This window comes from Colobus angolensis, unplaced genomic scaffold (assembly GCF_000951035.1).
Source record: "Colobus angolensis palliatus isolate OR3802 unplaced genomic scaffold, Cang.pa_1.0 Scaffold448, whole genome shotgun sequence".
Lineage (NCBI taxonomy): Eukaryota > Metazoa > Chordata > Mammalia > Primates > Cercopithecidae > Colobus > Colobus angolensis.
In genome coordinates this window covers 51,973-79,873 of record NW_012117910.1, presented here as the reverse complement: position 1 = coordinate 79,873, position 27,901 = coordinate 51,973, and the positions used below count along the sequence as shown (strand labels likewise).

Here is a 27,901-nt window from a genome sequence, read left to right as displayed (position 1 = left end):
TCCGTCTCTACTAAAAATACAAAAAAATTAGCTGGGCGTGGTGGCAGGCGCCTGTAATCCCAGCTACTTGGGAGGCTGAGGCAGGAGAATCACTTGAACTAGGGAGGCAGAGGTTGTAGTGACTTGAGAGCAGGCCACTACACTCCAGCCTGGGTGATACAGTGAGACTCTGTCTCAAAAAAAAAAAAAAAACAACTTTTCATATTCTTTAGTTTATCCACTTCATCCTTCTAAAAAAAAAAAAAGCAGTTATGCATAACTGCAACATTTTGGGAAGATCTCGTGTATTCCGATAGGCTGTTTTCCTCACTGGCTTGTGCAATGGAAACCTGAAGTATGTCCTGACAAGTGTGTCGAGTGGGTCCCTTAGAAGTCCTGGCAGCCACACTGTGCTGTCTGAATCTCCGACTGGGGCTGCAGTGCTTCGGCACAGTTATCCTATAGAAGTTTTGGTCTTAATAAAGGACTTTTGTTGCTTAAGAAAACAGAAGCAAAACCAAAACCATAAGCTCTGCAGTGGTGCTTTCCAACTTCAAGTGCAAATGTCGCACAGCCCTGCCAGTGGCTGCGCCTCATTTACTCTGCAGACAGCGCCTGGGCCCCAGGGGCTCTGCATGCACCCCCAGAGCCCGGAATGCTGAAAGCAGAAATGTCTGCAAGGATCACCCAGTCCAGCTCCCTAGTTTTCTGGTCTGAAATCACAGATGGGCAGGGACCACAGAGAGGAAATGGAGGTGCTGGGACGCCATGCAGGGGCCTTGCCGCCACCCCAAGTGCCCCCAGGAAGAGGGAGGGAGTTCTCCAGCAAAGGTGTCATTAGGGGTGTTGTGGAAGGAGGTGATTCTTTTGCCACCAAAGACAAGGGGCCAGAGGTGAAGGCCCGAGCAGTCAAGGACAGCAGAGGGCTCGTTTCTCCACAAAACCACAAGACGGCCCCACCATCCAGCTGCATTCTTGATGCCTCAATGGCCTGAGCAACAGGCAAACTGAGGAAGCCCAAGGCAAGTATTTTCCAGCTTAGAATTTTTATTAAAACAATCATTTAAATTACAATCGTTCCCCAGAATAGAAAATAGCCTTCCATGGTCTGGCCCTGACGGGAGGCAGGACTCGGACCCTACAGGAAGAAGTGACGTCTGACATCTTTGAAAATGGATGGCGCTTCCCTGAAAGCCCTGGAGGGGCTGGCTTGCGCCCAGGGTCACTGGGCCAGGCTGTCTCCCTGCCAAGGCTGCTCCCTCCAGGGGCGGCGAGGCCCCACCCTGTCAGTGAGGAACACTTAGACACTGCAGCTGGTCGTCAGTCTCTGGGCTCTTGAAAAAAAAAAAGAGAGGGAAAGAGAGAAACCTGTCCCTAAAATTACAAGACACAGCCACTCATGAAGTGTTATGTAATGCCACGGGGTGCTGTCTAGCAGGGCCTGGCAGGTACATGAATAACAGGGTGGACAACACAGGTCGGGGGGACTGCTGTGGCTGAGGTGGGGCCTCGATCAGGATGAACGAAGCCGTCTGTGCTGCACAGCTGTACACGGCTACCAGCCAACAGGGCAGCCTCATGGACATCATGAGCTGGGCAGTGACCTCATGAATGATCCCGGTGCCGTGGGGCTTCTGCCTGAGAGCCGGCAGAAGGGCTCATAATGAAATCACCGTGGCCAGGACGCTGCTCTATGGGCTTGAGACTTCCTTACTTGACAAGCTCCCAGGCCCTAAAATGTTCGCTTAAAAAGGACGCAGTCTGGCCGAGTGCGGTGGCTCATGCCTGTAATCCTAGCACTTTGGGAGGCCGAGGTGGGCGGATCACCTGAGGTTGGGAGTTTGAGACCAGCCTGACCAACATGGAGAAATCCCGTCTCTACGAAAAATACAAAATTAGCCAGACGTGGAGGTGTGTACCTGTAATCCCAGCTACTCGGGAGGCTGAGGCAGGAGAATCACTTGAACCCGGGAGGTGGAGGTTGCGGTGAGCTGAGATCATGCCATTGCACTCCAGCCAGGGCAACAAGAGCAAAAACTCTTGTCTCAAAAAAAAAAAAAAAAAAAAAGGATGCAGTCATCCCGGCCACAGGAACCAGTCTCTGAAAACAAGGCATCTCTTTCATTCTTTCTCCTGCTGCTGGGGCTTGGGACGCTCCTGAGGCCCATCCTCCTCTCCACCTTCTCCATCTGTGGGGAGGCACCTCAGATTCCTCCCTCAAGGAGGGGGAAGTGCTCCTGGCTGAGCAAGGTCCTATAGTCCCCAGCCTGCTCCCTGGAGCCCCAGGTGCTTCTGCCACAGCTCAAACAGCAGCCAGGTCCCTTGAGGCCGCATGGCTTGGCGCTTCCCAGACTTCAGAAGTACACACAGCAGTTAAAGAAGGAAACAAAACCCAACGGTGTTTTTATAAACCACCACATGCTCCCGCCTGCAGCCATTGTTAAAGAACAAATTTACAGGTCAGGAGGAAAGTAACTCCCGGTGGAAATCCAGGGATGGGCTTCAAGACTGAGAAGAGGCCGGGCATGGTGGCTCATGCCTATAATCTCAGAACTTTGGGAAGCCGGAGCGGGCAGATCACCTGAGGTCAGGAATTCCAGACCAGTCTGGCTAACATGGCGAAACCCCGTCTCTACTAAAAATACAAAAATTAGACAGGCGTGGTGGCACACACCTGTAATCTCAGCTACTCGTGAGGCTGAGGCAGGAGAATCTCTTGTACCTGGGAGACGGAGGTTGCAGTGAGCTGAGAGTGCGCCACTGCACTCCAGCCTGAGCGACAGAGAGAGACTCCATCTCAAAAAAAAACAGAAACGGAAAAAAAAACCCAAAAAACTGAGGAGACAGCCAGACCTCACTTTACAAACGCCTGAAGCTTCTGCTCGTAGCTGGGCCAGACTAGGAGAAGCCACAGGGCCACAGCATCCACACTTGCGCTCTAGGTCTGCAGTCCCACCCTGCAGACCCTAAGTGGCTGTGAGACACCCAGGGCTGGTTTCCCTGGAGCAAGGTGGCCCAAGCAGGTGCTGAGCAGCCCGACCCCGTTAGGTCAGCCTGATAGTGGGAAGAAGACAGGATCTCTGTGAGCCGCTCAGTTTCTCAAAACCAGACGGAATTGCCAGAGACCACCTCTGCTCTCCAAAAATCTCGAGGCCCCCATAGCCTCCAGTTACTAAGCATCTTTTATCTGATTAAGACAAATCACCTGCTTTGCATAACAGCCAAACTGGAAGGATCTCAAGGGCCCTGGGTGGACAGAGCAACATCAGTCATGGAGAAATGAAAGGGCAAGAAGAGGCTGGGTGTGGTGGCTCACGCCTGTAAGCCCAGGTTTGAGTTTTGAGACCAGCCTAGCTAACATGGCAAAACCCCGTAACTCTACTAACAATACAAAACGTTAGCCAAGTGTGGTGGTGCATGCCTGTAGTCCCAGCTATTTGGGAAGCCGAGGCAGGAGAATTGCTTGAACTCAGGAGGTGGAGGTTGCAGTGAGCCGAGATGGAGCCACCACACTCCAACCTGGGTGATAGAGCGAGAACTCCATCTCAGAAAAAAAAGAAAGAAAGGGCAAGAAGGTGGCCCCAGCCCAGGGAGTGAGCCGTGGGGGTGGTTCTGTGGCCCTCTGCTGCCTGGCATGGAGGTGGGTCCTGTGACAGCCTAGGTGAGTGCTACCTGTGGGTGGACATCTGCATCGGGCCTGTGCTGGGAGGGGCACAAATGGCCCTTGCTGGCCCCCAGGGAATAGAAAATTCAGGGTCCGAAGAGGGATAAGGGCAATAATAAAGTGAGGCCTGGGTACAACAGTGGGTTGGGAAGTGGCCTGTAGCCACTGGCACGTGGCCAGGAGGGAAGGTGAAGCAGATGGGCCGTGCAGACTGGGCCGGTGGAGCTCAGAGTCTGGGTCAGTGAGAAGCAGCACCTGTGGAGCCACAGGGCTTATGGATCCCTGGTCATAGCCGGGTTACAGGTGCTGACTACAGTACGACCAGGGAGTGCCCCAGCCCCACGCAGGCAGGGGCGTCTATGGGCTTTGGGCAATGGGGAAGACATGAGTGGCTCCTGCCTGCCTCTCGGCCCTGGTCTAGTGTGGCCGGAGGGGAACAGAGAGTGCCCTGTACCATCAGCTCCCGCACGGCACTACCCAGCCCCTCGGCTGGCAGTCAGCCTGCATCACAGCTTCTGCCTAAAGTCTCTCCCCAGCCACAGCTGCCCTGCCTATTCCCCACCAGCTGCCAGCCAGAGCGCCGTCTCGGGGTGCCTGGCGGGGACCCAGCCCTTGCTCATCACGAGCTCTGGGCGGGCTCCCTAAACATGAGAAGCCGGCAGGCGTGCTGGGCCTGGGATCCACTGGGCTGGGCTGCTTCGCTGCATGACAGTTCCTCATCCGTGGGGGAATGAATGTTCCGGAACCCTGGGCAGGGTGGGGATGCTGGCACTGGCCTCTCAGGGCTTCAGTATCTCACTCCCTACATTGACTTCCCAGGCCGGGCAGTGGAGGTCAGCTCTGGAGTGCAAGACACACATACACCAGGGTGCCTTGGACGAAGGGAGTCAGGAATCCCACATTAGACGAAGGAAGACAAATACTCCTTAAAACAAAGACTCAGGTCAGAGAACTAGAATCCCATGAGAGAAATCTCTACAGGGTTGTAGTTCAAGGCAATTGCACATAAGAGGGGCTGGGCTCTTCACTCAGCTGGGGAAAGTTCTGGAGCTCCCACGGAAACCCCCAGCCAGCTCCCTATGGATGGCTCTCTTGGTATCTGGTCCATCCCGCGGTCCCAGGAGCAGGAGAAGTGGCAGGTCCTGGGGTGGCTGGGTCACCTGCTAGAGCTCTTCAAAGAAGGCCACTCGGGACTTGGCGCTCTGCAAGGTGAGCTGTAAGAAAGCAGAGAAGAAGTTGAGAGGGCACGAGACCTCTGCTCTGTCACACAGGGTCCTGTCCTGCCACTTGGACTCACCTCAAAGGTGGTTGGGAGCGAAAGGGAAGCCTGTTCAAATAGATGCTCAAGAAGTTGGTGGTCAGTCCCAAATAAGCGGCCAGATTTGCCCAATAATTCAAATTAGGAGGTGACAAATAAGAACATGCAAAGGGAAGGCTGGTGGGCAGAGGCACACCATCAGGAAAAAGCCGTCGGCGTCGCCTCTTGACAGAGGACTGGAGATCCCTGGCTATTTTAGTAGATTCTCACATTCCCATCTACCAAGGTCCCTGAGCCACCTCTGTGGTGTGCTGTCTGCGGCGGCGCCAGCTGACGCTGCTCATCCCCTCGGGGCTTGGCAGGGTGAGCATCTTAGTCCTCATGCCCTGGCAACATGGCTGCGGTGAGGTGACGTGGCCTCGGGCAAGGCAGGCCTGTGGCAGATGAGGAAGAGTTTACCCCTTCTACTCCTGGTTTCCCAGGTGGTCCCGAAGCAAACTTACGCATGACCTGGCAGCTGAGAAGGGGTTTCTCTCCACGAGCTGGAGGCAACGCCTTTCTCAGTGTGGCTGGTGTAGGCAGGGAGGGATGGTGCACATGGGCAGCACTCTGCCCAGCAAATGTAAAGGACAGTCAGGGAGATGTGGAAGGGGATGGGGTGGATCAGGGACTGAGCTCTTGGCATGGTGAAGTTTGCAACCTCCTAAGCCCCTGACTCTGGGCCACTTCCCAGCATCTCCCTGGACAGAAGCATCTGGAGCCAGCACTCTCCCTATTCCCCGCTCTCTGCTGACTCCTGAAATCAATGCCTTGGATGTGACTGTGTTCCATTTCCAGCTCCGGGACTTCCCACAGGAGTGCGGGGGTGGAGGGCAGGGAGTCCGTACCATTCATCTTCATATCCCCCAAATATCTGGCTTAGTGCTGTGTGCCGATCAGGAGTTCAAACAATGTTTGTTAAGCGACCAGGACATGGGCTATGATGAAAACTAAACTGAGGTGCGCAGGAGGGGCAAGAGCTCCACATGGGGCTGAGAAGGTCTGAGAGCTCACTCTCTGCCATCACCAGCTCACTGCGGACACCCTTGACCTCTCTGAGCCTCCTTTCTCTGGAGGTTGCCATGGGGCAGGCAAGATGGTCTGGCCCATTCTCTCGACCCCTCGAGTCTGCATGTGAAGAGTCCTCAGTACTATCGGCGGCTCCATAAAGGGCAAGGGAGGGAGATTCCAAACCGACCACTTCACCATCAGAAGACAGACAGCATTAGTGTGCTCAGAATGAGACAGCTTGAGAGCGACTCTTTAAATCCTGCCAAATCTTTTGGCCTTGAAGTTCCCGACTAACAAGCGGAATGTGGGGAGGCAGCTCAGCTGCTTTCTTCAGCGGAACCAATTTCAGAGTCCTTTGGAAAGCCTGGTTCTGATGGGAATGGAGAGCCCTTTTTTGCCTAAATGGAACTCCCTCTAGAAGGGAGCTGCGTCAGGATGGGCTTCTCCCTAAATGTAATCAGGAGGAGAAGGGCCAGGAGCTATGTGCCCTGTGATAAAGGGAATCAGAATGGTCACTGGGGAAGAAAGGAGGAAGAGCTTTAGCTGCCAGGTAACTACTGGGGCAAAAATGGGAGAGAGTTTAAATGAAAGCATGTGAGCCCAGTGTCTCCGCTCAGGTTTCGGAAAAGAACAGCCACTTTGAGTCAGACACAGGCACAGTCAGCTGCCTGGTGCAAGGCCCAGCTGGGCCACTGACCAGCTGTGTGGCCCTGGGCAGGTCATTTGCTCCCCTCTGGCCTCAGTTCCTCACTGTGAAGCGGGCATGATGGCAGCCCCTTCCTCGTGGGGTGACAGGCAGAGGAATTGGGAACCGTGTGTGATGCGCTCAGCACTGCGCCTGGCGCATGGTGGGAATTCGACAGCTGTTATTGCTAATAGCAGCATCACGCTTCTCCCCTCCCCAGCCCTGGCTCCTCTCCTTCCAGCGGGGAGCAGGATGCTCGTTAAGAAGGGGTGCAGGCAACAGCAAGGTCATGTATGGCACTGGCCTCCACGCCTACCAGGCCGACCAAGTGATGCCCCATGAAGCCTGGCCACTTCCCCGGGCAGGGAGCCCAGGTTGTGGGGGACTTGAGAGGCTCCTGCCCATTTGTGCAATGTTGGCTCCAAGAATTTCTGGATCCTCCACCCAAGGAGCATGCTGGCTGTCCCCTCAAGGTGCCAGGGGAGGGTTCTGGCAGTGCCAGCAGCACCAGATTCCAGTGACTCAAGCATGTGCTCAAGCCAGTGACTCAAGCATGTGCACCAGATTCCAGTGACTCAAGCATGTGATTCAAGCATGTGCATTAGGATGCAGTGTGCTCTTGGCTGGGCGGGCTGCTTCCTGAGCCCCACCCCAGCTGCACTGCAGCACCTCAGCCCCACCTCTTATCTTGCAAGAGCAGGAGCTTTGCCTCAGCCACAAGTAAAGGTAGAGAGGGAAATCAGTCTGCCCACACAGAAGTAGGAAGGCACCACAGCCACTGGGCAGGACAGAGAGCCGCAGTCTTCCAGAAGGCACTGAGGCGGTCAGAGGGAAAGGCAGACCCACCAGCTGGAGGCAGCCACGACCTGGCTGCACCGGTCAGCAAGGGCTGCTGCCCGAGGGCCCTGGGAGCCTTTGGCCACTGCTGCTTGCTCCTCAGACAGACCTGGCTGCTGCCACCCCACCCTTTACCTTCACTGTGCGGTTACTATGGGTTTCAGTCCCCACAGGAACCCCGGAGTCAGAATTTACTGCACAGTGCTCCTCCCTCCTGCTAGAGTGGCTCTCCCAGCCACCCCCATGGCTCTGCTTCCACCTTGGCAGTATCCTTTATCTGAGACACCAGGATGCCCTCCTCCAAGCAGGTAAGGAAGGCAGGCAGTGAGATGAGGAGAGCCCTTGGGTTTCTTTCTCTTTTTTTTGAGACGGAGTCTCGCTCTGTCGCCCTGGCTGGAGTGCAGTGGCCAGATATCAGCTCACTGCAAGCTCCGCCTCCCGGGTTCACGCCATTCTCCTGCCTCAGCCTCCCGAGTAGCTGGGACTACAGGCGCCCGCCACCTCGCCCGGCTAGTTTTTTTGCATTTTTTAGTAGAGACGGGGTTTCACCGTGTTAGCCAGGATGGTCTCGATCTCCTGACCTCGTGATACACCCGTCTCGGCCTCCCAAAGTGCTGGGATTACAGGCTTGAGCCACCGTGCCCGGCCTTGGGTTTCTTTCTTGCAGGTAGAAGCTCAGGGGAGCCATTTGCCCTCAGGCAGGAGTTTTTCTACAGAGAGCTTGGGAAGCCTCCCTGCGGGGCACGCAAACAGCTCTGCCACCTGCACGCCCTGCCTGGCCACTGTCTCGCCCCTCCAGTGGGCAGGCTCCTCACCTGTGGATCTTTCACCATCTGCTGCTTCTAGAAAGCTCACTGGCTGTCACATTTACAGTACACCCACAGGCACGAAGTATTCATAAAGGAAAAGGCAAAAGCTCAGAAGAAATGGCAAAAAGCTAGCCCTTCGTAAAATAAACTCTGCCTCCGAGTCTTCTTTTTAAACACATGAAAACCAGCTGACAAGTTTCCTGGTTCCCCTGCGATGCTCTCATACCCTAAGGTGTGCGGGCCCACCAGTGTTAGGTACATCTTCCTGCTCAGCAACCGGCCTGGGTCCCTCTACACTGCCCAGCAACACCTGCTTGCTAGAGCCAGAAGAGGCCTCCCACAAAGGCCTTCACCTTGCCCTATGTTGCACTGTGAGTTGAGCACTGAAGCCACTCTGATGAGTCCCATGCCCACCCTGAATTCCAAACAAAAATGCCCATGCTGGCCGGGCGCGGTGGCTCAAGCCTGTAATCCCAGCACTTTGGGAGGCCGAGACGGGCGGATCACGAGGTCAGGAGATTGAGACCATCCTGGCCAACACGGTGAAACTCCGTCTCTACTAAAAAAATACAAAAAACTAGCCGGGCGAGGTGGCGGGCGCCTGTAGTCCCAGCTACTCGGGAGGCTGAGGCAGGAGAATGGCCTAAACCCGGGAGGCGGAGTTTGCAGTGAGCTGATATCTGGCCACTGCACTCCAGCCTGGGCGACAGAGCGAGACTCCATCTCAAAAAAAAAAAAAAAAAAAAAGCCCATGCTCCTTTTGGTAGTCCATCAACAGCCCTTCCCTCACCCATCCTTGCCTGCCTGGGGAGTGGAGTCCCCCCAGGAGGGTGGGGAATTCCTCACATGCACAATGAGTATCTTGAAGGTTATCCAGAGAGAAGAGGTCTCCAAATTTCAGCAAGTAACGAAGCAGAAGCACCTCAGGGTGTACAACTAGGGTCTCCAAGACAGTGGCTGCACCAGTCTGGGACCTGCCAAGTCTGGTCAACTGCCTTTGAATCCTTCTGAAGACAAGTGGGCCAAGCTCTGGTGAATGTGACCAGTGACATCTGCCATGCACTGTCCTTCAGAACTCTCACTGAATCTAGACGAGGTCCAACCTGGGAGTTCTGCAGCAGGGCCCTGCTCCCCGGGCAGGTTATAAACCCAAGGGCCCTGCTCAGAATCTCCAACCCAAAGCACCCCTGCCAGTTCCCTGAAGATGCCTACAAGAACATGAAGCCTCCGCACCAGGCATGGGCTGACCCGCTGCTCTCCTCCAGCTGTCTCTTCACATCTGATTAGAATCAGCCATGTGAATAACACAGGAGGAATTAAGTTCTCTCTAGACTGAACCGGCTGCTCAAGTCTGTCACTAATCCAATTCCATTCTGAGGAGACCAACTTCCTTTTCTTTATATGGGGCGGATCTCTGAGGCTTTATTGCTATCTGACTGTTCATCTTCACATCCCCCCTCTGATCCACTTGTTGGTGCCTGGCTTTTCCTTCCTGCCCAACATCGAGACTCAGCCCCTCAGCCCCGGCAGAGTCCCTTTCCCCCTGCCCACTTGTCCATAAAACTGCCAGCTGTTTGTGACAGCCAGCAGGCTGTGAGAGGGCAGGGGAGAACTTAGGAGAGTTCCACTCTGGCAGAGCTGGGCCTCCTTACGCTCCCCAGATTGTGTGTGGTGTGACAAAAACAGGCACATTCACCCGCTCTAAACAAGTTCAGATTCAGGAGACACATCTGTCTACTTAAAAAGACAGAGGAGGCTGGCTAAAAGAACCTGGTACCTGGCCGGCACTCTCTAACCCAGGCATGCAATCTGCATCTTCAACTGTTCCTCCTCACTGCTACCTGAGGATTTGGGGTGGCCCATTAAGGTACTCCTGAGAAATGGCCCCAGGGTCTGGAGAAAGCAAGCCTGGAAGGCACCTGGGACAAACATTCCCCTGCTGCCCTGCCAGCAGCCGAAGGCTTCCAGCTACAAAGCCTCCGCCAGCATCATTCCTGAGAGTGCCCCCTGCTGGAAAACCACAGTATGAGGCGCACGGCCAACTCTCCTTCCAGCTCTCCTCTAAAAGTCCTTTTGGGGGATCGTTTCCCAAAGTGATGGGAGGGTAACTAAATGTATTCCGGCACGGAGCCTGCAGCAGCAAGCCTGCTTGATTAAGAATGAATTACACTTTCATCAGCACACAGAGAAAATTGATTCACAAGGCTGCATTGTGATCATCTTGTTCCTAAAGCAAGGGAAGATGGGGGGAGACACAGAGCCACTTCGGCTATCAGTGGTGAGAGAAAGGAAGCTGTACAATTAAGCTGGGGAACAAAACTAATCAGAGCACCAGGATTCCTTCAGCTCATCTCTGGGGGCCTTGCCTCAATCCACTCATCCCAAGGGAGGAGAAAAGAAGGCAGGAGGGGACCATCTCATTCATTTTAAACAATAAGACGCACAGCGCAGAACCCATTTGAGATACTAACCTAATAACTCCAGGTGCTGGGTCTCTGCTTGTCCCATAAAAATGTAGTGCAATTGAAATGTGAGCCCTAAAATCATGTTATACTTCCTCTCCACTACTACATATTGAAAACGAAGGAGCGGTGGAGGGTGCAGACACAAAAGGACGGCAGATCCTCTGGCACGCGGATCCACAGGGAGAAAGCAGAGTCGGAGCAGAAAGGTGACGGCTGAATCCAGTAGCAGCAAATTCCAAAAGAACCTTTGGTTTGGGGTGTGGGAAACTTTCCCCCTTCCAAATGAGCCAAGAGGAAGGGCCAGTGAAGGGGGATGGCTGTATTAAGTGGACAGATCAAGATTTTCTTTTTCTTTTTCTTTTTTTTTGAGATGGAGTCTCACTCTATTGCCAGGCTGGACTGCAGTGGCATGACATCAGCTCACTGCAACCTCTGCCTCCCGGGTTCAAGCAATTCTCCTGTCTCAGCCTCCTGAGTAGCTGGGACTACAGGCGCGTGCCACCATGCCCAGCTAATTTTTGTATTTTTAGTAGAAACGGGGTTTCACCATGTTGGCCAGGATGGTCTTGATCTCTTGACCTTGTGATCCACCCGCCTCGGTCTCCCAAAGTGCTGGGATTACAGGCATGAGCCACCACGTCCCAGATCAAGCTTTTCTGCAGTCTTGCTAGGGACAGTTTGCACCCAAATGCCACCTGGTGATGTGCACAGTGGGAGCACGATCCATACGCTTATCCTACACAGAGGTGGAATGAAAGGCCAAGTCCACCCCAGTGAACAAATCCAATGTGGGATTAGCGACTTTATCTGCTCTCAAGAGAAATCTGCCACTGAATACCCAAGGGGCCCTTTTTGTGTATTAATCCCTGAGAGACCCAAAGCAGCAGAAGCTGCCTGGAAATCTGCCTGCCTGCTTTGCAGGCTGCCCTGTGGCGCCGGCGGGGCCCTCCACTGCTCCTCCGTTCCTTCCCCTGACAAATGGCCTAATGGGCCTGATTCACCTTACTGGGCAGGTGGCGGCTATCTACTGAGTGATCTGAGCAAGAGCCTTAGGAAAAAGGTCCAGATAGACTGATGTCATTTTTAAATTGCCAACCTCAAAAGAGAAATCACGGCAAGGATCATGAGAACAGAACGGCAAGGATCATGAGAACAGAACCCCGGGCTCAAAGAATGAGTTTGCATCCGGCTCTTCCCTCCCACTGTTGCAGCAACAAATCCGGTGCCGGAGGAGAGCTGCACTGAAACATATCTTCAGTGCCCAGGGGCCAAATGGGATGTTTTACTGCATCAAGTAAGGCCTGGTAATATCCTCAGGCACTTCCAAATGGTCGTAAAATACCTAGGCAGGCAAGGCAGGTTTGTAGGCTCTTCAACACCTCCCAAAGAGTAACTGCTTGACCAGGTAAAGTCTCTTAACCAAAAAGAGGATTGGCTTGTAGACTTTTGGAAAAGAGGCTGATACGTTCTTCTATCTAGAGCTACCCTACCAGAAACAAGCAAGAAAACTAAGCTCTCAACAGTTATGAGAAACCAGGAACTCAGTGTGTGAGAGTGGTAGGAGTGGCCTTCAGAGATGAACTCAAGATGTCCCAGCTGGGAGGAGCACTAAGAACAGCCCACAGTTCCTAAAGCCTTCCCTGGGCTTCCACAGAGCCGGGAAGTGGAGACAAGAATTCGGATGGCCACTGCAATTTCTTCCCAGTGTGCTACGCCCACATCTGGTGCTGCTACTGCTCCCTGTTAATGCTTGCTACCCACCCCACTCCCCACTCCTTTTTCTTTCCTTCCCCCTCTCACCCCTGCCTTGCTCCAGCAACAAGAAAGGGAAGGTTCGGGGCTGGCGAGCCAGTATGCTATCTTTTATGTCAAGGCCAAGGATGCTCTACCCATACAATGCCCAGTTCCTAGAGTAAGCAGAGCCATTCGGCCCACTGGGGTCATAAGGAGGGTTGGCTATATTAACTACCTATTAAACTTAAGTAATTTAGCAGCCATCTTCAGGGCTGGCAGTACAGACCAGAGGTCGCCAGGGAGGCTCTAGCCACTTGTTTTAATTGTGGGAGACGCCTTTCCCGCATATGCAATCTCTCTCTGTGATTTATCACTTCCCCGGGTGTTTTTTTAACTGTTCTACTTCACTTCACTGGCTCTGCAACTCCAAGGGGAGCCCGCACAAATTGAAGATGACATTGGACTTTTATGTCTTCCTGATCCAAGAGAAGCTGCTGGCGCTTGAGATAAATGTCAAGGCTCCTCTTCTTCCTGTTCCTCCATCAGTGGAAACCACAGCTGGACCTTGATGGTTCAAACCATTTACTAATGAAATAAGCTTTCTAAGCTCCACCACCCCCATGATTTCTCATCCATCAATTTCCTTGGAAATCCTGTGCTCCCTGGGAGACCACAGGCACAAAAGTGATGACTTTGTTTGCTGGCACTCAGACCAGCTCAGGATCGGGAGACTGAAACCCCTCTTTTGAGAAGGGATGAAAGAAAGACCCTGAATGTATATATTCCAAGACTGCATTTTACCTTCAAGGTGTGGTGGTACAGTTACGCCACACCAAGCCACCACTCCCATCATCAGCACTATGGCTCTGAAGGCACAAAAGTCAGGCTCAAGGCACCCTGTGTCCCCCAACCCCAGCCTGACTGCCAGACTCATTCCCCTCACTTGGAAGGCTCAGATGCCAGGACACGTGTCGCTCCCGCTGAGAATGAAACAATTCCAGGTTCCCCAGGGTGGCTTTTGATCGCTAGCACTGCTCTGACTCAGATGCAAATGCCAAACTAGTTGTACTGATCATCAATTGGGAAAAATGGAAATATAGGAAGTTAAGATTAGCAAGAGGAGAAAAATATATCCTTGCAAACGCAAGTCAAATATTACAAGGAACTAGTGAAGTTAATTATGGCTATTTATTTATTTATTTTTGAGACAGAGTCTTGCTCTTGTTGCCCAGGCTGGAGTGCAATGGCATGATCTTGGCTCACCGCAACCTCCACCTCCCAGGTTCAAGCGATTCTCCTGCCTCCGCCTCCCAAGTAGCTGGGTTTACAGGCATGTGCCACCACACCCGGCAAATTTTGTATTTTGGGTAGAGATGGGGTTTCTCCATGTTGGTCAGGCTGGTCTCGAACTCCCAACCTCAGGTGATTCACCTGCCTCGGCCTCCCAAAGTGCTGGGATTATAGGTGTGAGCCACTGTGCCCAGCCAATTATGGATTTTTAAAAGTTTTTACTTCCAGCCACGTAGTAATTAATACAATGAATGAATATGCCCAGCACAAGCTGTGTACCTAGATTTGGCGGTGTGGCCCACATGCTGTCCTTCACCCTTTGCTGCAGGATCACAAGCAGATTTTCCCTTTGCAGAGTTTTAACCCCTTACTGAGCTCTGACTGTGCACTGAGTGTTTCATGCACATTATCTCATTTATCCCTCACAACAGTACTGGGGGCAAAGACTATTTTTATTCACCTTTTGAAGGTGAGGACACTGTGCCTCGAGAGAGTAAGAATTCATCCTTTTTTATGGCTGCATGTATACATATGTAACAAACCTGCACGTTGTGCACATGTACCTAGAACTTAAAGTATAATTAAAAAAAAAAGAGAGCGAGCATAAGAATTATAGAAAAAAGGCCGGGCGCGGTGGCTCAAGCCTGTAATCCCAGCACTTTGGGAGGCCGAGACGGGCGGATCACGAGGTCAGGAGATCGAGACCATCCTGGCTAACACGGTGAAACCCCGTCTCTACTAAAAAATACAAAAAAACTAGCTGGGCGAGGTGGCGGGCGCCTGTAGTCCCAGCTACTCGGGAGGCTGAGGCAGGAGAATGGCATAAACCCGGGAGGCGGGGCTTGCAGTGAGCTGAGATCCGGCCACTGCACTCCAGCCCGGCCCGGGTGACAGAGCGAGACTCCGCCTCAAAAAAAAAAAGAATTATAGAAAAAGGAAGTGGCAGAGAAGTAGGAACCATGGTTAATCTGACCGGATGGCCGCTCAGCATTCCTGAGGGAATGTGGTAATCCCTCATAACCTAAGGGCAAACTCCTTGAATTAGCTTCAATGTTACACAGCCCCCGTGGGCACTGCTGAAATCACACAGCAGACTCTGAGACCTCTCAGTGAGGCAGAAGAGTACCGAAAGCGAGGACAAATACAATGGCCGGGCAAGATGGCTCATGTGTGTAATCCCAGCATTTTGGGAGGCTGTGGCGGGAAGATCCACTTGAGCTTAGGAGTTCGAGGCCAGCCTGGACAACATGGCAAAACCCATCTTTACAAAAATAAAAATTAAAAAATCAGTCAAGCGTAATGGCAAATGCCTGTAGTCCCAGCTACTTGGGAGGCTGAGGTGGGAGGATCGCTTGAGCCCAGGAGGTTGAGGCTGTCACCAATGTGGGTGACAGAGTGAGATCCTGTCTCAACAAAACAAAACAAACAAAAAACCTTATTAAAAACAAAAGAGGCCAGGCACGGTGGCTCACTTTTATAATCCCAGCATTCTGGGAGGCAGAGTTGGGCAGATCGGTTGAGCTCAGGAGTTCAAGACCGGCCTGGGCAACATGGTGAAACCCCATCTCTACAAAAAATACAAAAATTAGTAGTCTCAGCTACTTGGGAGGCTGAGGCAGGAGGATCACTTGAGCCTGGGAGGTGGAGGTTGCAGTGAGCCAAGAACGTACCAGCCTGGGTGACAGAGGGAGATCGTGTCTCAAAACAAAATAAAACTAACATCAGTGCAGGCTGGTATGATCCCAGATTAGTGAGCTTTTGGACACTGGAAACTGTTCCATTCACTACCAGCTTTTGCATCTCATCCCCAGGCATTCTAGATGGAGTTCTGCCCTTGACATCTAGGTATCCCCACATCCAAGCCTAAAGCAGCACTTCTCTTCAGCTAGGCTTATGCCAGCCAGACTGCAGCAGGCACCACCCCAGAGCCACCCTAGTACAGGCATGTGGCTGCTCATCAGTCCGGGTCATTGACCACAGGGACTGCCAAAGTCTAGAAAATGGAACGTGCACTGAACTTCATGTGCAGCAAAATTTAGTGGTGCAGCACTATTTAATCTAGTGATGCTGAGAGAACGCTTGTCATATTAAACATCAAGTCCATGCTTTTATTAACCCTTGATTAACCCGAGTGTTTGATTAACTGCCTGGCAGCCTGCTTTAAAAACAAGTTCCCATCAAGACATTAAAATGAATGAATAAATAAATGCATCCATGTATGTCCTAGGAGCAGTGCAAATTTAACTAAAAATGAAACTTCTTTTGTCTGCAGTAAAAGCTCAGTGTGAAATGACAGTCAAAATCAGGACCCTGAAGAATTTCAGCACTCTGCATCATTATAGAAGGAAGAAAGAGGAAATGACATTCGGGCTGAGCAGCACCTTCCCATGGAGGGAACACTGGGCAGCACTGGGTGAAAGGCAGCGGGGTTTTCTGCTTGCCCTCGTGGTTACAAAAAGTTCAGTAAACCAAGAGGTGGGTCCACCAGTGCTGTGCGCTGGCCTGCCCATGACAACGCTGGCCATAACTGCCCTGCTCAGAGTACAGACTGTTCTGTATCAGGGTATCAATGCCAACATAGGTATGAAAGCTGAAGAAACAGGAGCCCGCTAAATGAAAGTGTCACATACAAAACAGGGTTCATGTCATGGATTCTTGGAACCACTGACGGCTCATGTGTACCTTTTAATAAGATCTATCAGGGACTTTAACAGCTGACCTCTCTTGATGGGATAACGACCACAAGTAGGATCTATCTTATGCCAGACCTCTTTTTGGTAAGAAGGTTCCAATTAGCTTATTCTACTCTACGAGCAGAAACTGCGGGGAAGACTCCAAAGGACACACCCTACACTGCTGTCGGGTGGTGTGGGGCTTGTTGGCATGGGCACTACCGGGGATTAGGTAAGAAGTAGAGGCAGGATGTCATTTTATTATTGGGCAAAATACATTCTCTCTACTGCCTAGGCATGCTGGAAGAATAACGAACTGTTGCAGGAGAAAAGCAGCAAACATTCAGTTAATTCACTCAGCAACCAGTGACCACTCCTCTCCGGGGTGCCATGACTGTCCTGTTCCAATGTGAGTTCACTCTGACCACATCTCTGCTCAGCCTGTGGAGTGGAAGCTGAAGCAGAGGCGGCTGAGCACGGATGAATAGACAGTCCACTCCCCATGGACTCACACATCAGACCCCTGTGCTCTGGGTTTGCTTTATTTGAAAGGAAAAGGGCTGTGTACAGAAAGGGAAAGCTCTAAAGGAAAATGAGCCAGCACAGGCAACCCCTTCGCCCCACGATCAGAAGCTGCCAGGAGTGACCATGGGTCTTGAGAGGCTGTCACTGCGTAAAAGGTCTTGATCTCGAGTTACAGACACCAGTCTCAAAAGTGCCCAGATTGACCCCATTTCCATGCTAGGAGTATGCCACCAAGACAAAGGACTTTTAGACACACCTGACTGGACAAGAAGCCATAACCTTCCCCAGCCCAACAATGACACGAGATGGGAAGAACGGCCGGTCCTACAGCCCCATGACATGCTCTTCAGAACGAGGCAGTCTTCTGGGGCCCTGGAGGCTGGTCTGGCTCCACAGGGCGGGTGCCTGCTTTTAGACTCAAAGCATGCTGCAGCCAGTACCCAGGCACCACCTGCCCTCGTAAGGGCTCAGTGTGGCCCGAGGACAGAGACAGGCAAGCTCATGCACGGGTTAGTATCACAGAGGGCAGTGCCATCACCACAGAGAGAGTACCTGGGAACAACCTACTTTGAGGGCTCAAATGCAGATAGGTCTTCTGCCTTGGGCTTGAGGCTAAACCAGCAAAATAAAATGAAGAAAAACAAAAACATACCCTGTGATATCAACAATGCCATAAGTGCCATCTGCAAAATGCTTGGATAGGCCTGAAATCGTGACGAGTGATCTTGTTTGTTTTAATGGCTTGGAATGGGGTCTCTCCAGCTTTCACACTGCAGGTTTCTGTGGCTGAAGGCCCTGCTCATTGCAGCCGCAGTGGAAATGGTGAGACTGTTCCGGGGACCCAGATGACAAGGCTGGGGTGAGATGGGGTGTCTAAGGCAGTTCATTTAAGGGCTGACTGGCTCAGTCATTGTTTTACCTCTTTCCTTAATGGCTGAGGCCTCGCTTGAACTTCTCTTTACTATTTAATAATTTTGTTTTGGAAGGAAAGCCTGGTAAATTACAGAAACCAGAGAAAAGAAGAATGTGGAATGTGGAAATGCCTTTCCTTCTAGGTTGCACTATTAAAATGAATTCTCTACCCAGTGCCAGTTCTGACTGGAGTCAAGAGGTAGAAGTCAGGGCTGCCTGCTGTACCCAGTAACGATGGCAGGTAGAAACAGATCCCCTGCAGTTTTCAGATACAGCTTAACCACTAAAAACAGAGACAGTCCGTAAAACTGGAAGCCCATTTTAAAGACTGAGGTAAAGAGTAAAAAATTAACTGCATCAGTATCACCTAAACTCAATGGACAGTTTTATCTTAATAACACCTATTTTATAGGTGTTAACCTGATCCTGGGCTATCAGTTAAGAGCAGAGCATTATTTGGCAAGAGAGGACCCTTCTGCTTGGCCCAAATGAAAGAGGTATACTCTTGGGCTGATAATAAATATGAAATTTAGCTTCTGAAACTCAACAATGCTGAAAGCTCAAAATACCAATAGAGAAAGATATGAAACCATATGCAACATAATAAAGTCTTCTCTTTCAAAACAAAGAGGTTCTCTCCTAGACACTTCCTTTTAAGTATGAAAAAAGTTAAAAATTCAGTTTGGTTTTATAGTCCTTGCCACTTAAAGACACAACAAGACTAGAGGAAAAGTCCATTCTCAATAGCCTCCATTTCATTCTGCTTTCTCATAAAGTAAGGCAGTTCCTTGGGCATAACACCCCTTGGCTTAAAACGGCATTATGCTTTACTGCTAAATGATGAATCAAAACCCACCGTGTAACAGGGGTTCATTACGTCAGAGCTTTTAACACAAGCTCAACTGCCATCCAGCCAATGGGTTCATAGTCACTGGCAGATTACATTCCCTTTCTGGCATAAGTTTAAAAATTTCCTCAACTAAGTACATACAAAAGATGCTAACAGTCTAGTGACTTGGCTACTGAGAAAACCAGATGCCAACCTCATATTTCATTAATGATGGTCCTGATCAGCAAAATACAAGAAAGAGACCCTGGGTACCTTTTTAATGGTATTGTGCTTGCTGCTGCCACCCCTGTCGGAGTTCTCATTGTGCAGAATATCCAGAGCTGTCTCCCTCTCTTTCAGTTTCAAGGCCTCGATTTCTGTCTTGAGTTCATTGAGCTGCTCCTGCAGATGCTTGCTCTTTTCCATGTATTCCACTCTGCCGGCAAGAAGGTATCATGCATCAGGGCTTGGGCGACAGTGAGACACGGCTCAGGTGCTCCGTGGCCCACAAGCTGCTTGGCACAGGATCTAGGGTTTGAGGCCTGGGGTTCACATCTTTACTTGGCCACTCACAGGCCGTGGAGCTTGGGCTGGTCACTTAAGTGCTATGAATGTTTCCTCATCATTAAAATTGGGATAATGATCACAGGGCCGTGGTCAGGATTAAATTTAAAAAAAAAGTGGAGGCCAGGCATGGTGGCTCCACCTGTAATCCCAGCACTTTGGGTGGCTGAGGCAGGAGGATTGCTTGAGCCCAGGAGTTGGAGACCAGCTTGGGAAACATAGCAAGATCCTGCCTCTATTAAAAAAAAAAAAGAAGAAGAAGAAGAAAAAGAAAAAGAAAAAGAAAAAGAAAAGGAAAGAAAAAGAAAGAGTAGAAAAGTCCTTGGTAAATTCTCATAGGGGGCTCTACAAATACCAGCTGTCACAGACAGCTTTTCGTTCTGCACCAAAAAAAAAAAAAATACATGAAACAAGCTTCCTGGAAACCCAGAACAATCTCCTTGTCTCAACCCTTCTTGGAGCAGTAATTCAAGTAAACTCTTTTTTTTTGATAGGATCTTGCTATGCTCCCCAGGCTGGCTTTGAACCCCTGGCCTCAAAGTGCTGGGATTACAGGCATAAGCCACAGTGCCCAGCTTCACGTGATCTCTTTTGATAGGCCACATCCACAGTCCCACTTGTACTGAGACTTCATCTAAAGATGACAGAAGCTCACTCAGAAGCTCACCCACCGCAAGGAAGAAAAGATCCCTACCCTCACCTGAGAACAGACACACTGAGTGACAGCATCTATGACGGTGAAAGTCTGGAAACCACCCACAAAGCATCCAACTACAAGGCATGGCCAGAAAAACCATGCAATACAAATACCGAAAACATTCCATAGGGATTGCTATGGTTAGTATAGAGACTCTGCCAATATGTGCAAGGGTAAGAAGTGCTATGGTCTGAATGTTCGTGTCTTCAAAATTCATATGTCGAAACCTAATTGCCAGCTGGGTGTGGTGGCTCATGCCTGCAATCCCAGCACTTTGGGAGGCCAAGGTGGGCGGACCATGAGGTCAGAAGTTTGAGACCAGCCTGACCAACATGGTGAAACCCTATCTCTACTAAAAATACAAAAGTTAGCTGGGTGTGGTAGCATGCGCCGGTAATCCCAGCTACTCAGGAGGCTGAGGCAGGAGAATCGCTTGAACCCAGGAGGCAGAGGTTACAGTGAGCTGAGATCGCACCACTGCACTCCAGCTTGGGCAACAGAGCGAGACTCCATTTCAAAAAAAAAAACAAAAACCGGCGTCAGGAGATGGGGCCTTTGGGAAGACATGAGGGTAGAGCCTCATGAATGGGATTAGTGCCCTTATAAAAGAGACTCCAGAGAGACCCTTCATCCCTTCCACTGGGTGGGCACACAGCGACAACGGCTGACTATGAACCAGGAAGAATGCCTTCACCAGACTCCACCTCTGCCCGCGCCTTGATCTTGGCCTTTCCAGCCTCCCAAACTGTGAGAAATCAATTTCTTTCTTTCTTTCTTTTTTTTTTTTTGAGACAGGGTGTCTCTCTGTTGCCTGGGCTGGAGTGCAGTGGTATGATCTGGGCTCACTGGAACCTCTGCCTTCCAGGCTCAAGCAATCCTACTGCCTCAGCCTCCCGACTAGCTGGGACCATAGGCATGCGCCACCACACCCAGCTAATTTTTGTATTTTTAGTAGAAATGGGGTTTCGCCATGTTGCCCAGGCTGGTCTTGAACTCCTGGCTCAAGCGATCTGCCCGCCTTGGACTCCCAAAGTGCTGGAATTATAGGCATGAGTCACTGTGCCTGGCCAAGAAATAAATTTCTGTTGTTTATAAGCTACCTAGCCTCTGATATTTTGTTACAGTAGCCAAAACAAAGATAGTAACAAAATACAAACTATAAAATAGCAGAATAGCTTCACCCTAATCCCCGATCCCAACCACATAAATATATATGTCTGGATAATAGTGAAAGGAACATGGACAGCAGATATGACAGCTAAAGGCTCTGGTTCACTGGCTACTTAGCTATACTCTCAGTGTGAAAGCCCAAAGAAAAACAGCCTGGATTGTGGTTGCCCATACAGGACTCCATGGAGACACTTTCCCCAAAGGGTTTTCCTGAGGATACTACCCTTGGTAAAAGCACATGGGCTGCAGAGTCAGATGGGTGTGGGGTTTCAACCCAGGGACTCCTCTGCATCAGCTGTGTGATGCTGTGGGAGTTCACTAACTCTCTAAATCTGAATTCTCCCTTATAAAATGGGAACATGAAAACCTACCTTTGATGTCAGTTTGATGTTTGTTAGTTAGTAGGAATTAACTGAGACAAAAGCCCAAAACCCTGACACACAGGCACTCAATGCATGGTAGCTGCTGTGGTTGTCCTCTGGCAAGCAGTGGCAGTTAACCAACTTACCACTAGCTCTGGGAACTAGGGGCCCTCACTTAGACTTCCTCTGCAGTGGGAATCCTTTCCTTTCCATCTCTGATCCACCTCTACCCACGATAAAGGGAAGACGGAGGACAGCTCAGCAAAAGCTGCCATGATCAGGCCATGCTGGGGCCCTGCCCAGCGCCATCCACTGCAGCAAAGTGGCCCCACCAGCTGTCAGCTTTCCTTAGCCTCAAGCCTGAGTCTCTTCTCTAATCTTTCTTTGTTCTAGACATGGGAACCACCACAGATCCCACTCACTGGAAAACTCAACTAGGAGGCGACTACAGTCCAGTAGCATAACAGCAGTTGAACTCACTCAGAGATGCTAACAACCCAGTCCTACACTTTAGGTGAGGTTTAGAGCCATCATAAACTCCAGGTCACTAGTCAAGTGTTATTTTTATCCTGGATAAAAATTTTTATTTTTATTCATTCAGAATGAATGCTGATCTGTTGTCCCTTAATTTCCAATTAAGGAAATTCTTCCTCCAGCGGGTAAGAGCAGAGCAAACCTTTGTAGGAGCTAATGACAGGCTGTTTCAGCAACCCCTCACCTCTGCCCCAGTTTCCCAAGGCCCCAGTCACTCACTCTGGTTCATGGCTGCCCACAGCAGGGCACAGGGGGCTACATACTTTTCTTTCTCTATCTCCATGGAAAGTCGCTTCATGTCAGTATCCTTGAAGTCGAAAGACAGGCTGTCACCAATGAGGTTGAAGCTTGGTATGTCAGGAGGCAACGGTGCTGGAATTGGGTTCATAGGCTATTAATGAGAAATTTCGGATTAGGAGCTTGGGTCATACAAGAACAGAGGGGCACTACTGTGTTGACAACCGATCCTCCAGCAGCCACAGCAGCGATAGGCACAACTCGGGTCCTACTTCCCAATGCCACTATGAGCCCCTCCACTTCAGTCCCTCCACATTTGCCACTGCCAGGTGAACAATACCAAAGACTACAAATCCATGAAAAGCATCCCTCACCCCTCAAATCTCTAACCGTTCTTCACGCTCAGCTGAATCAAACACAAACTCCCACTCGCTTTTTCATTTAGGAAACTCCTGGGCCCTGTGAGAGGGGCTGGAGATGCAGAAAACAAGACAGCATCCTTGGCTTTGAGCAGCTGAAAGTTTTGTTCAGGAAATAGATGTGTTCACAGATCATCACTGTTAAAAAAGGTAAACACTGTAGCCAGGGAGCGAACAGAGGCTAGAAGAGATGCTGCTTTTTTTGGGATCCAAGACAGTGCCACGAGAAGGTTTGCCAGGTGGGAGGTATGGCAATGGGTGGGGCACTGCCCAGCAAGGGTATCAGGAGTCTGCCATACAGTGTGGAGAGGTGGGGCGGGAAATGGGCACCACCACAAAGGGCTCTACCTGCCCACCAAGGGGCTTGGGATTGGACAATGGAACCGGAGTGGGTCTTGAAGCAGGGGTGGTATAGTTTTTTGTTTGTTTGTTTGTTTCTGACTTTCATCCCAGAACAAAGGGTCATCTAAAGAGGGCCCCAATCTAGCTCCCTGGCTTCTCCTACTATGTCCCCTACTAAGTCATAGACAGTATTGTTTATTATCCCCTGGACTACTGCCTTCCCATCTCTGTACCCCTGCCTATCCCATTTCTCCTCCCTATGCTCCATCGCTCTTTCAAGGCCCTTCTCAAACACCATGATCTCTCACCAAAGCCTTTTTAGCCCCTCCCAGCCAGCTGGCAACCCTTTTCTTTACTGTCCCTTAATGCTGTGTTTACAGTTCTCTAATGGTTCTTCTGCAATTCCACCCTGTAAAAGATTTCTTTTTAGCTGTATCTTCTTTCTACTATTTGCAAGTTTCCTGCAAACAAGCTGCCTCTTTTTCATCCTTGGATTCCGTACTGAGTCTAGGACACTGTCTGGGAAAGAGCAGAGGCTTGGAACATTCATTTGAGACATTCTCAAGGCCTGAGGCAGACTGTCTGCAAGGGTGCTGAGAGACGGCTCCTGGGGTGCCAGGGATGTCCTGTTTTCTGATCTGGGTGCTGGGTACATAGGTATGTTCAGTTTGTGAAAATTCTTCAAGCTGTACAGTTGTAATCTGGACACTTCTCTACATGTATGTTATACTTCATAAAAATTTCCAGCAAAAACCAGTACTAGTTGCTGCACCATTAGTGAGAGCATGAACTGGTACAACTTCTTTGAAGAGTATCAAAATTGAAAATTTGACCCCACGGTTCTATTATTAGAATTTATTCTACCAATATATCCACGTGTGTGTGTCAAGATTTGTGTTCAGGGATATTCAGTGCCATTTTGTTCAAAATTGTAAAAGAAAACAGACTAAATACTCATCCATGAGGGACTGGTTAAATGAATTACAATTCATCCACACACAAAACATGATTAAAAAGCTGATATGGATGATCTCCTCTAGGATTGACTGCTAAGAGGAGAGAGCAGTTACAGCAGTGTATAAGCTTTGCTCCAGTGTATATTTTAAAAACAACACATAGAGGCTGGGCACAGTGGCTCATGCCTATAATCCCAGCACTTTGGGAAGCTGAGGCAGGCAGATCACTTAAGCTCTGGAGTTTGAGACCAGCTGGGGCAACATGGCAAAACCCTGTCCCTACCAAAAAATAAAAATAAAATTAGCTGGGCGTGGTGGCGCATGCCTGTGGTCCCAGCTACTCAGGAGACTGGGGCAGGAGGATCGCTTGAGCCTACCAGACGGAGGTTGCAGTGAGCCGAGATTCTGCCACTGCATTCCAGCCTGGGTGACAGAGTAAATAAAACTCTCTCTCTCTCAAAAAATAATAATAATAATAATAAACAAAATAAAAAATAAAAACAAAACATACATCTCAGGTGTTCAGCCCAGCTGAGTGCTCAGACGACTCCAGTCCCAGCTACCATCTGACTGTGACCACCAGAGAGATCCCCAGCAAGGATCTCTGTCTGACCCAGTCAACCCAACAAGCCACCAGAGGTGTAATAAAGAGTTGTTTCGGTCACACAGTTGGCTTGGGTGGGTTGTTACACAGTAACAGAGAACCAGGACATACGGCAACAGCAAACTGCTTATGTTTTCCCCACCTCAAACCCTGGGCAGCTTGTGGCTCTGGTGCCCTGTGTGCATCTGGGTCATGTATGTGCCTGTACCATGTGCTTGAATATAAGTAAGGGTACATGTGTGTGTCCGTGCTGTGTGTGTGCATGTGCCATATGCATGAACATATGTATGGGTACATGTGTGTGTCTGTGCTGTGTGTATGGATGTACCATGTAGATGACTGTGCTGTGTGTGAGTCTGGGCCATGTGTGTGCATCTGTGCCCTCACCCTAAATACCCCATGTTCTCTTCTCTACCTGGCTACTTCCTGCTCCCCCTCCAAGCATCAGTGTAGACACCATATTGAGCCTCTCCTGCTCCTCCAGGCTGGGCTGTGTCCTCCTCCTCTAGGCACCTGTGCACCCTGAGAACACCTGTCAGGACAGAGACTTTCAACCGTGTGGCACTACGTGGACACTGAACAAATACGCAAAAAATAAAATAAAATAAAATGCCAAACTGAATGCACAGAAGAAAGGAGGGAAAGAGGTTTCTATTCATTTTGTGACCCCATTTAATGGAAGTCTGCCTCTGTGTCCCCAAACTGAGAGTGGCTGCTCGTTCTTGCATGGCAGTAATTCACTCTGAGGTATACAGCAATCCCTTCCCAGAACTATAATTATGATATATGGTATATACTGATAGTTGAAGATTACATTCAGCTCAGCATTAAGAGGCAAGAGAGCAAATTCGCTTGAGGATAATTTGGGACTATATTACTTAGAACAAGAAAAACATTCCAGAACTGGAAAAGGCCCTGTTGCCTGTTATCCAGGCAACCAAAGAGACAACTAACTAGTCCAAAGCCAAATGGCAGACCAGGATGTTCTACCCGGTCCCTAACTGCAGGCTCTCTGCATCTCTTATCCTGCCATGCGTTTGCTTGAATGGTCACCCTGAAGGCACCACCAGATGAACTGAAGGGCCGGGAAGAAAGAGAGTATCACCCAGCAGGACTAAGGCAGCCCCAGCTGGTGGCCCCCCAGGCTCACCGGGTACGTGGGCTTGGTGGCAATCTCCAGGAGCTTCTGCTTGGCTCTTCGCTCTGCCTCGCGTGCTTCCTGCAGGTCCTGCTTCAGCTGATCTGCCTCTTTGGCCCTGCAAGGAAAGGATGAGATGTCAGCTTCACAGAAGAGGGAAGGTGGTGGGAAAAGACCCTACACCACCCCCGCAGAGGAGGGACTTGGGCTAACCCTGAGGATGGCACCTGAAGAGGTGAAAAAGGACAGTGAGACAGGGACATTTACATGAAATCAGAACTTCCAAAGCAAGGACAACATTCTTGACAATTTTCGTTTGAGTTGGTAAATCTAAACTGGAAGAGCAGGAAAGCTGAGAGAAACCAGACCTTCTACAGCCAGGAGACGGAGGAGCTGGAGGGGGCACCAGCAGCTTTCTCTGCTTTGTTTTTGAGTGAGAGTGAGCTGGGCAAAGGAAGAGCCCAGAGGATCAAAGTTCTTATATTGGATCACAAAGGGCAGAATATACAAGAACTGCGTCTTCACAGCCCCCGGATAAAACACTGGTGGGCCTTGTGCCCACTTTCTCCAGCAGTAAGATGAGCCCCGTCACTGAGGGCACCCACACCCTGGTGCAGATCCTCACCCTATGGGGCTCAGGGTGGACACGGCATGTGAGGCCTGGCCCGACTTGCATCACGCACAGCGAGTGTGACCCGCATACAGCAAGGGGCCTGAAGCAGGGCAGGGAAAAGGGAACCATATTCCCAGAACGACATGCAAAGAGTGGTGAGGAAAACCGTAGTGACTGCACCTTGGTAGCTAAAAGTCAAATTCAAGTGCTCTAAATCAACAGAGCCAAAAGCTGTGGGGAATGTGTCAGTGTTTATCTGAAGGTTGAAGGCCTATAATAGTCTTTCAAAAGTACAGACAACAGTTCCATCCTTCAACCTGGCCATAAGTGAGACGTCCCAGTCACAGAGACCATCCTAGCCCCCCTTCCCCATGTGCCAAGGAAGGCTGGGGAATGCAGGCATAGTTTCCCTTTAAAGGTGAGCAGCTGCTGTTCTCCTGTAGACCTACCGAATGAAAGCAGAAAAGAACCACTTTTTTTTTTTTTTTTTTAATGCACAAAGAGCCTCCTCACATCTTTTTAGCTGAAAGCAGTCTGTGGATATGCTCAGGGGTTTTCCTGCACACACGGCCATCAGAGAGACAGGGGCTTATCAAAGAGACACAACAGAGGGGCCCACCTGGCAGGAGAACTGAGTTCCTGTGCCCAACCAGTAGCGCCAACCCCATAATAGATGAAGCACCAGTCACCATCAGCCAAGGAGGAGCCTCCCCGCCGCCCAGAAGATGGGGAAGCAGCTTGAGGACAGCTGCTGTAGAGCTCAGCCTCAGGGAAGGCTGGTCTTCGGCCCTTTGCCAGCCTCCTCGCCAGTCTGGTGCCCAGTGCCCCCTCACCTCCTCTCTGACTCCTCAGCCATCTTCAGTGCCAGCACCTCGGCTTCCAGCACCTTCTGCTCCATCAGGCGCTTCTCCTCCTCTGTGCGAATGGCTGTGGCCTTGATGCGTTGCATTTCCTGCTCAGCCTCTGCGGCCTTCTGGGCCAGAAGTTTTGCCTCCTCCTCAGTGATCTGGGCCTTTTCAGCCAACAGGTCGGCTGTCTCCTCAGACCGCATCTGGAGGGCACGGTGCTCTTAGCTGAAGCCGGATCATGTGTTATTCTCCCGCCCAGATCTGCCTTGAACACTGAGATGGGACAAACCAGAGTCTCGGACTCCTGGGGTCCTGCTGCTGAGTGCCCTCCATGACCCTCTGACAAGAGATGACAAGCCCCATTCCCCAGCTTTTCAGAAGGGTCCTTTGGGCTGCACCCATGGGGAGTAACAAGACCACCTTCTCTGAGTACCCACTTCAGCTCAGGCTTCTGCTTCATGTGGAGAAAAACAACTTAAACTCTGCTCTTTCCCTTTAAATCAGTGGTTCGAACCAGAGGAGCTTTTTGCCCCCTGCAAGAGACATGTGGCAGGCTGGGCATGGTGGCTCACGGCTATAATCCCAGCACTTTGGGAGGCTAAGGCGGACGGATCACCTGAGGTCAGGAGTTCAAGACCAGTCTGGCTAACACGGTGAAAACCCATTTCTACTAAAAATACAAAAAATGAGCCGGGTGTGGTAGCGGGC

The 27,901-nt window shown here is 50.6% G+C and overlaps 1 protein-coding gene across 6 annotated transcripts in view; it reads right to left on the bottom strand.

The window, feature by feature from the left end:
- Positions 1-1,006: 1,006 nt before the first annotated feature.
- NF2 (neurofibromin 2 (merlin)) overlaps positions 1,007-27,901 on the bottom strand; it is a 75,716-nt gene continuing 48,821 nt past the window's right edge. For 4 of the 6 annotated variants that reach the window (XM_011957669.1, XM_011957671.1, XM_011957668.1 and 1 more), the window contains 6 exons: positions 27,179-27,396; positions 25,745-25,850; positions 22,300-22,427; positions 18,983-19,145; positions 17,536-17,580; positions 1,007-4,857 (listed from right to left, as the gene is read on the bottom strand). In XM_011957669.1, coding sequence (XP_011813059.1) covers positions 17,545-17,580; positions 18,983-19,145; positions 22,300-22,427; positions 25,745-25,850; positions 27,179-27,396 — 651 coding nt within the window. In that variant the 3' untranslated portion in view covers positions 1,007-4,857; positions 17,536-17,544. Of the gene's footprint in view, positions 4,858-17,520; positions 17,581-18,982; positions 19,146-22,299; positions 22,428-25,744; positions 25,851-27,178; positions 27,397-27,901 lie in introns of all 6 variants that reach the window. The other 2 variants (XM_011957670.1, XM_011957667.1) reach the window with 2 other exon arrangements.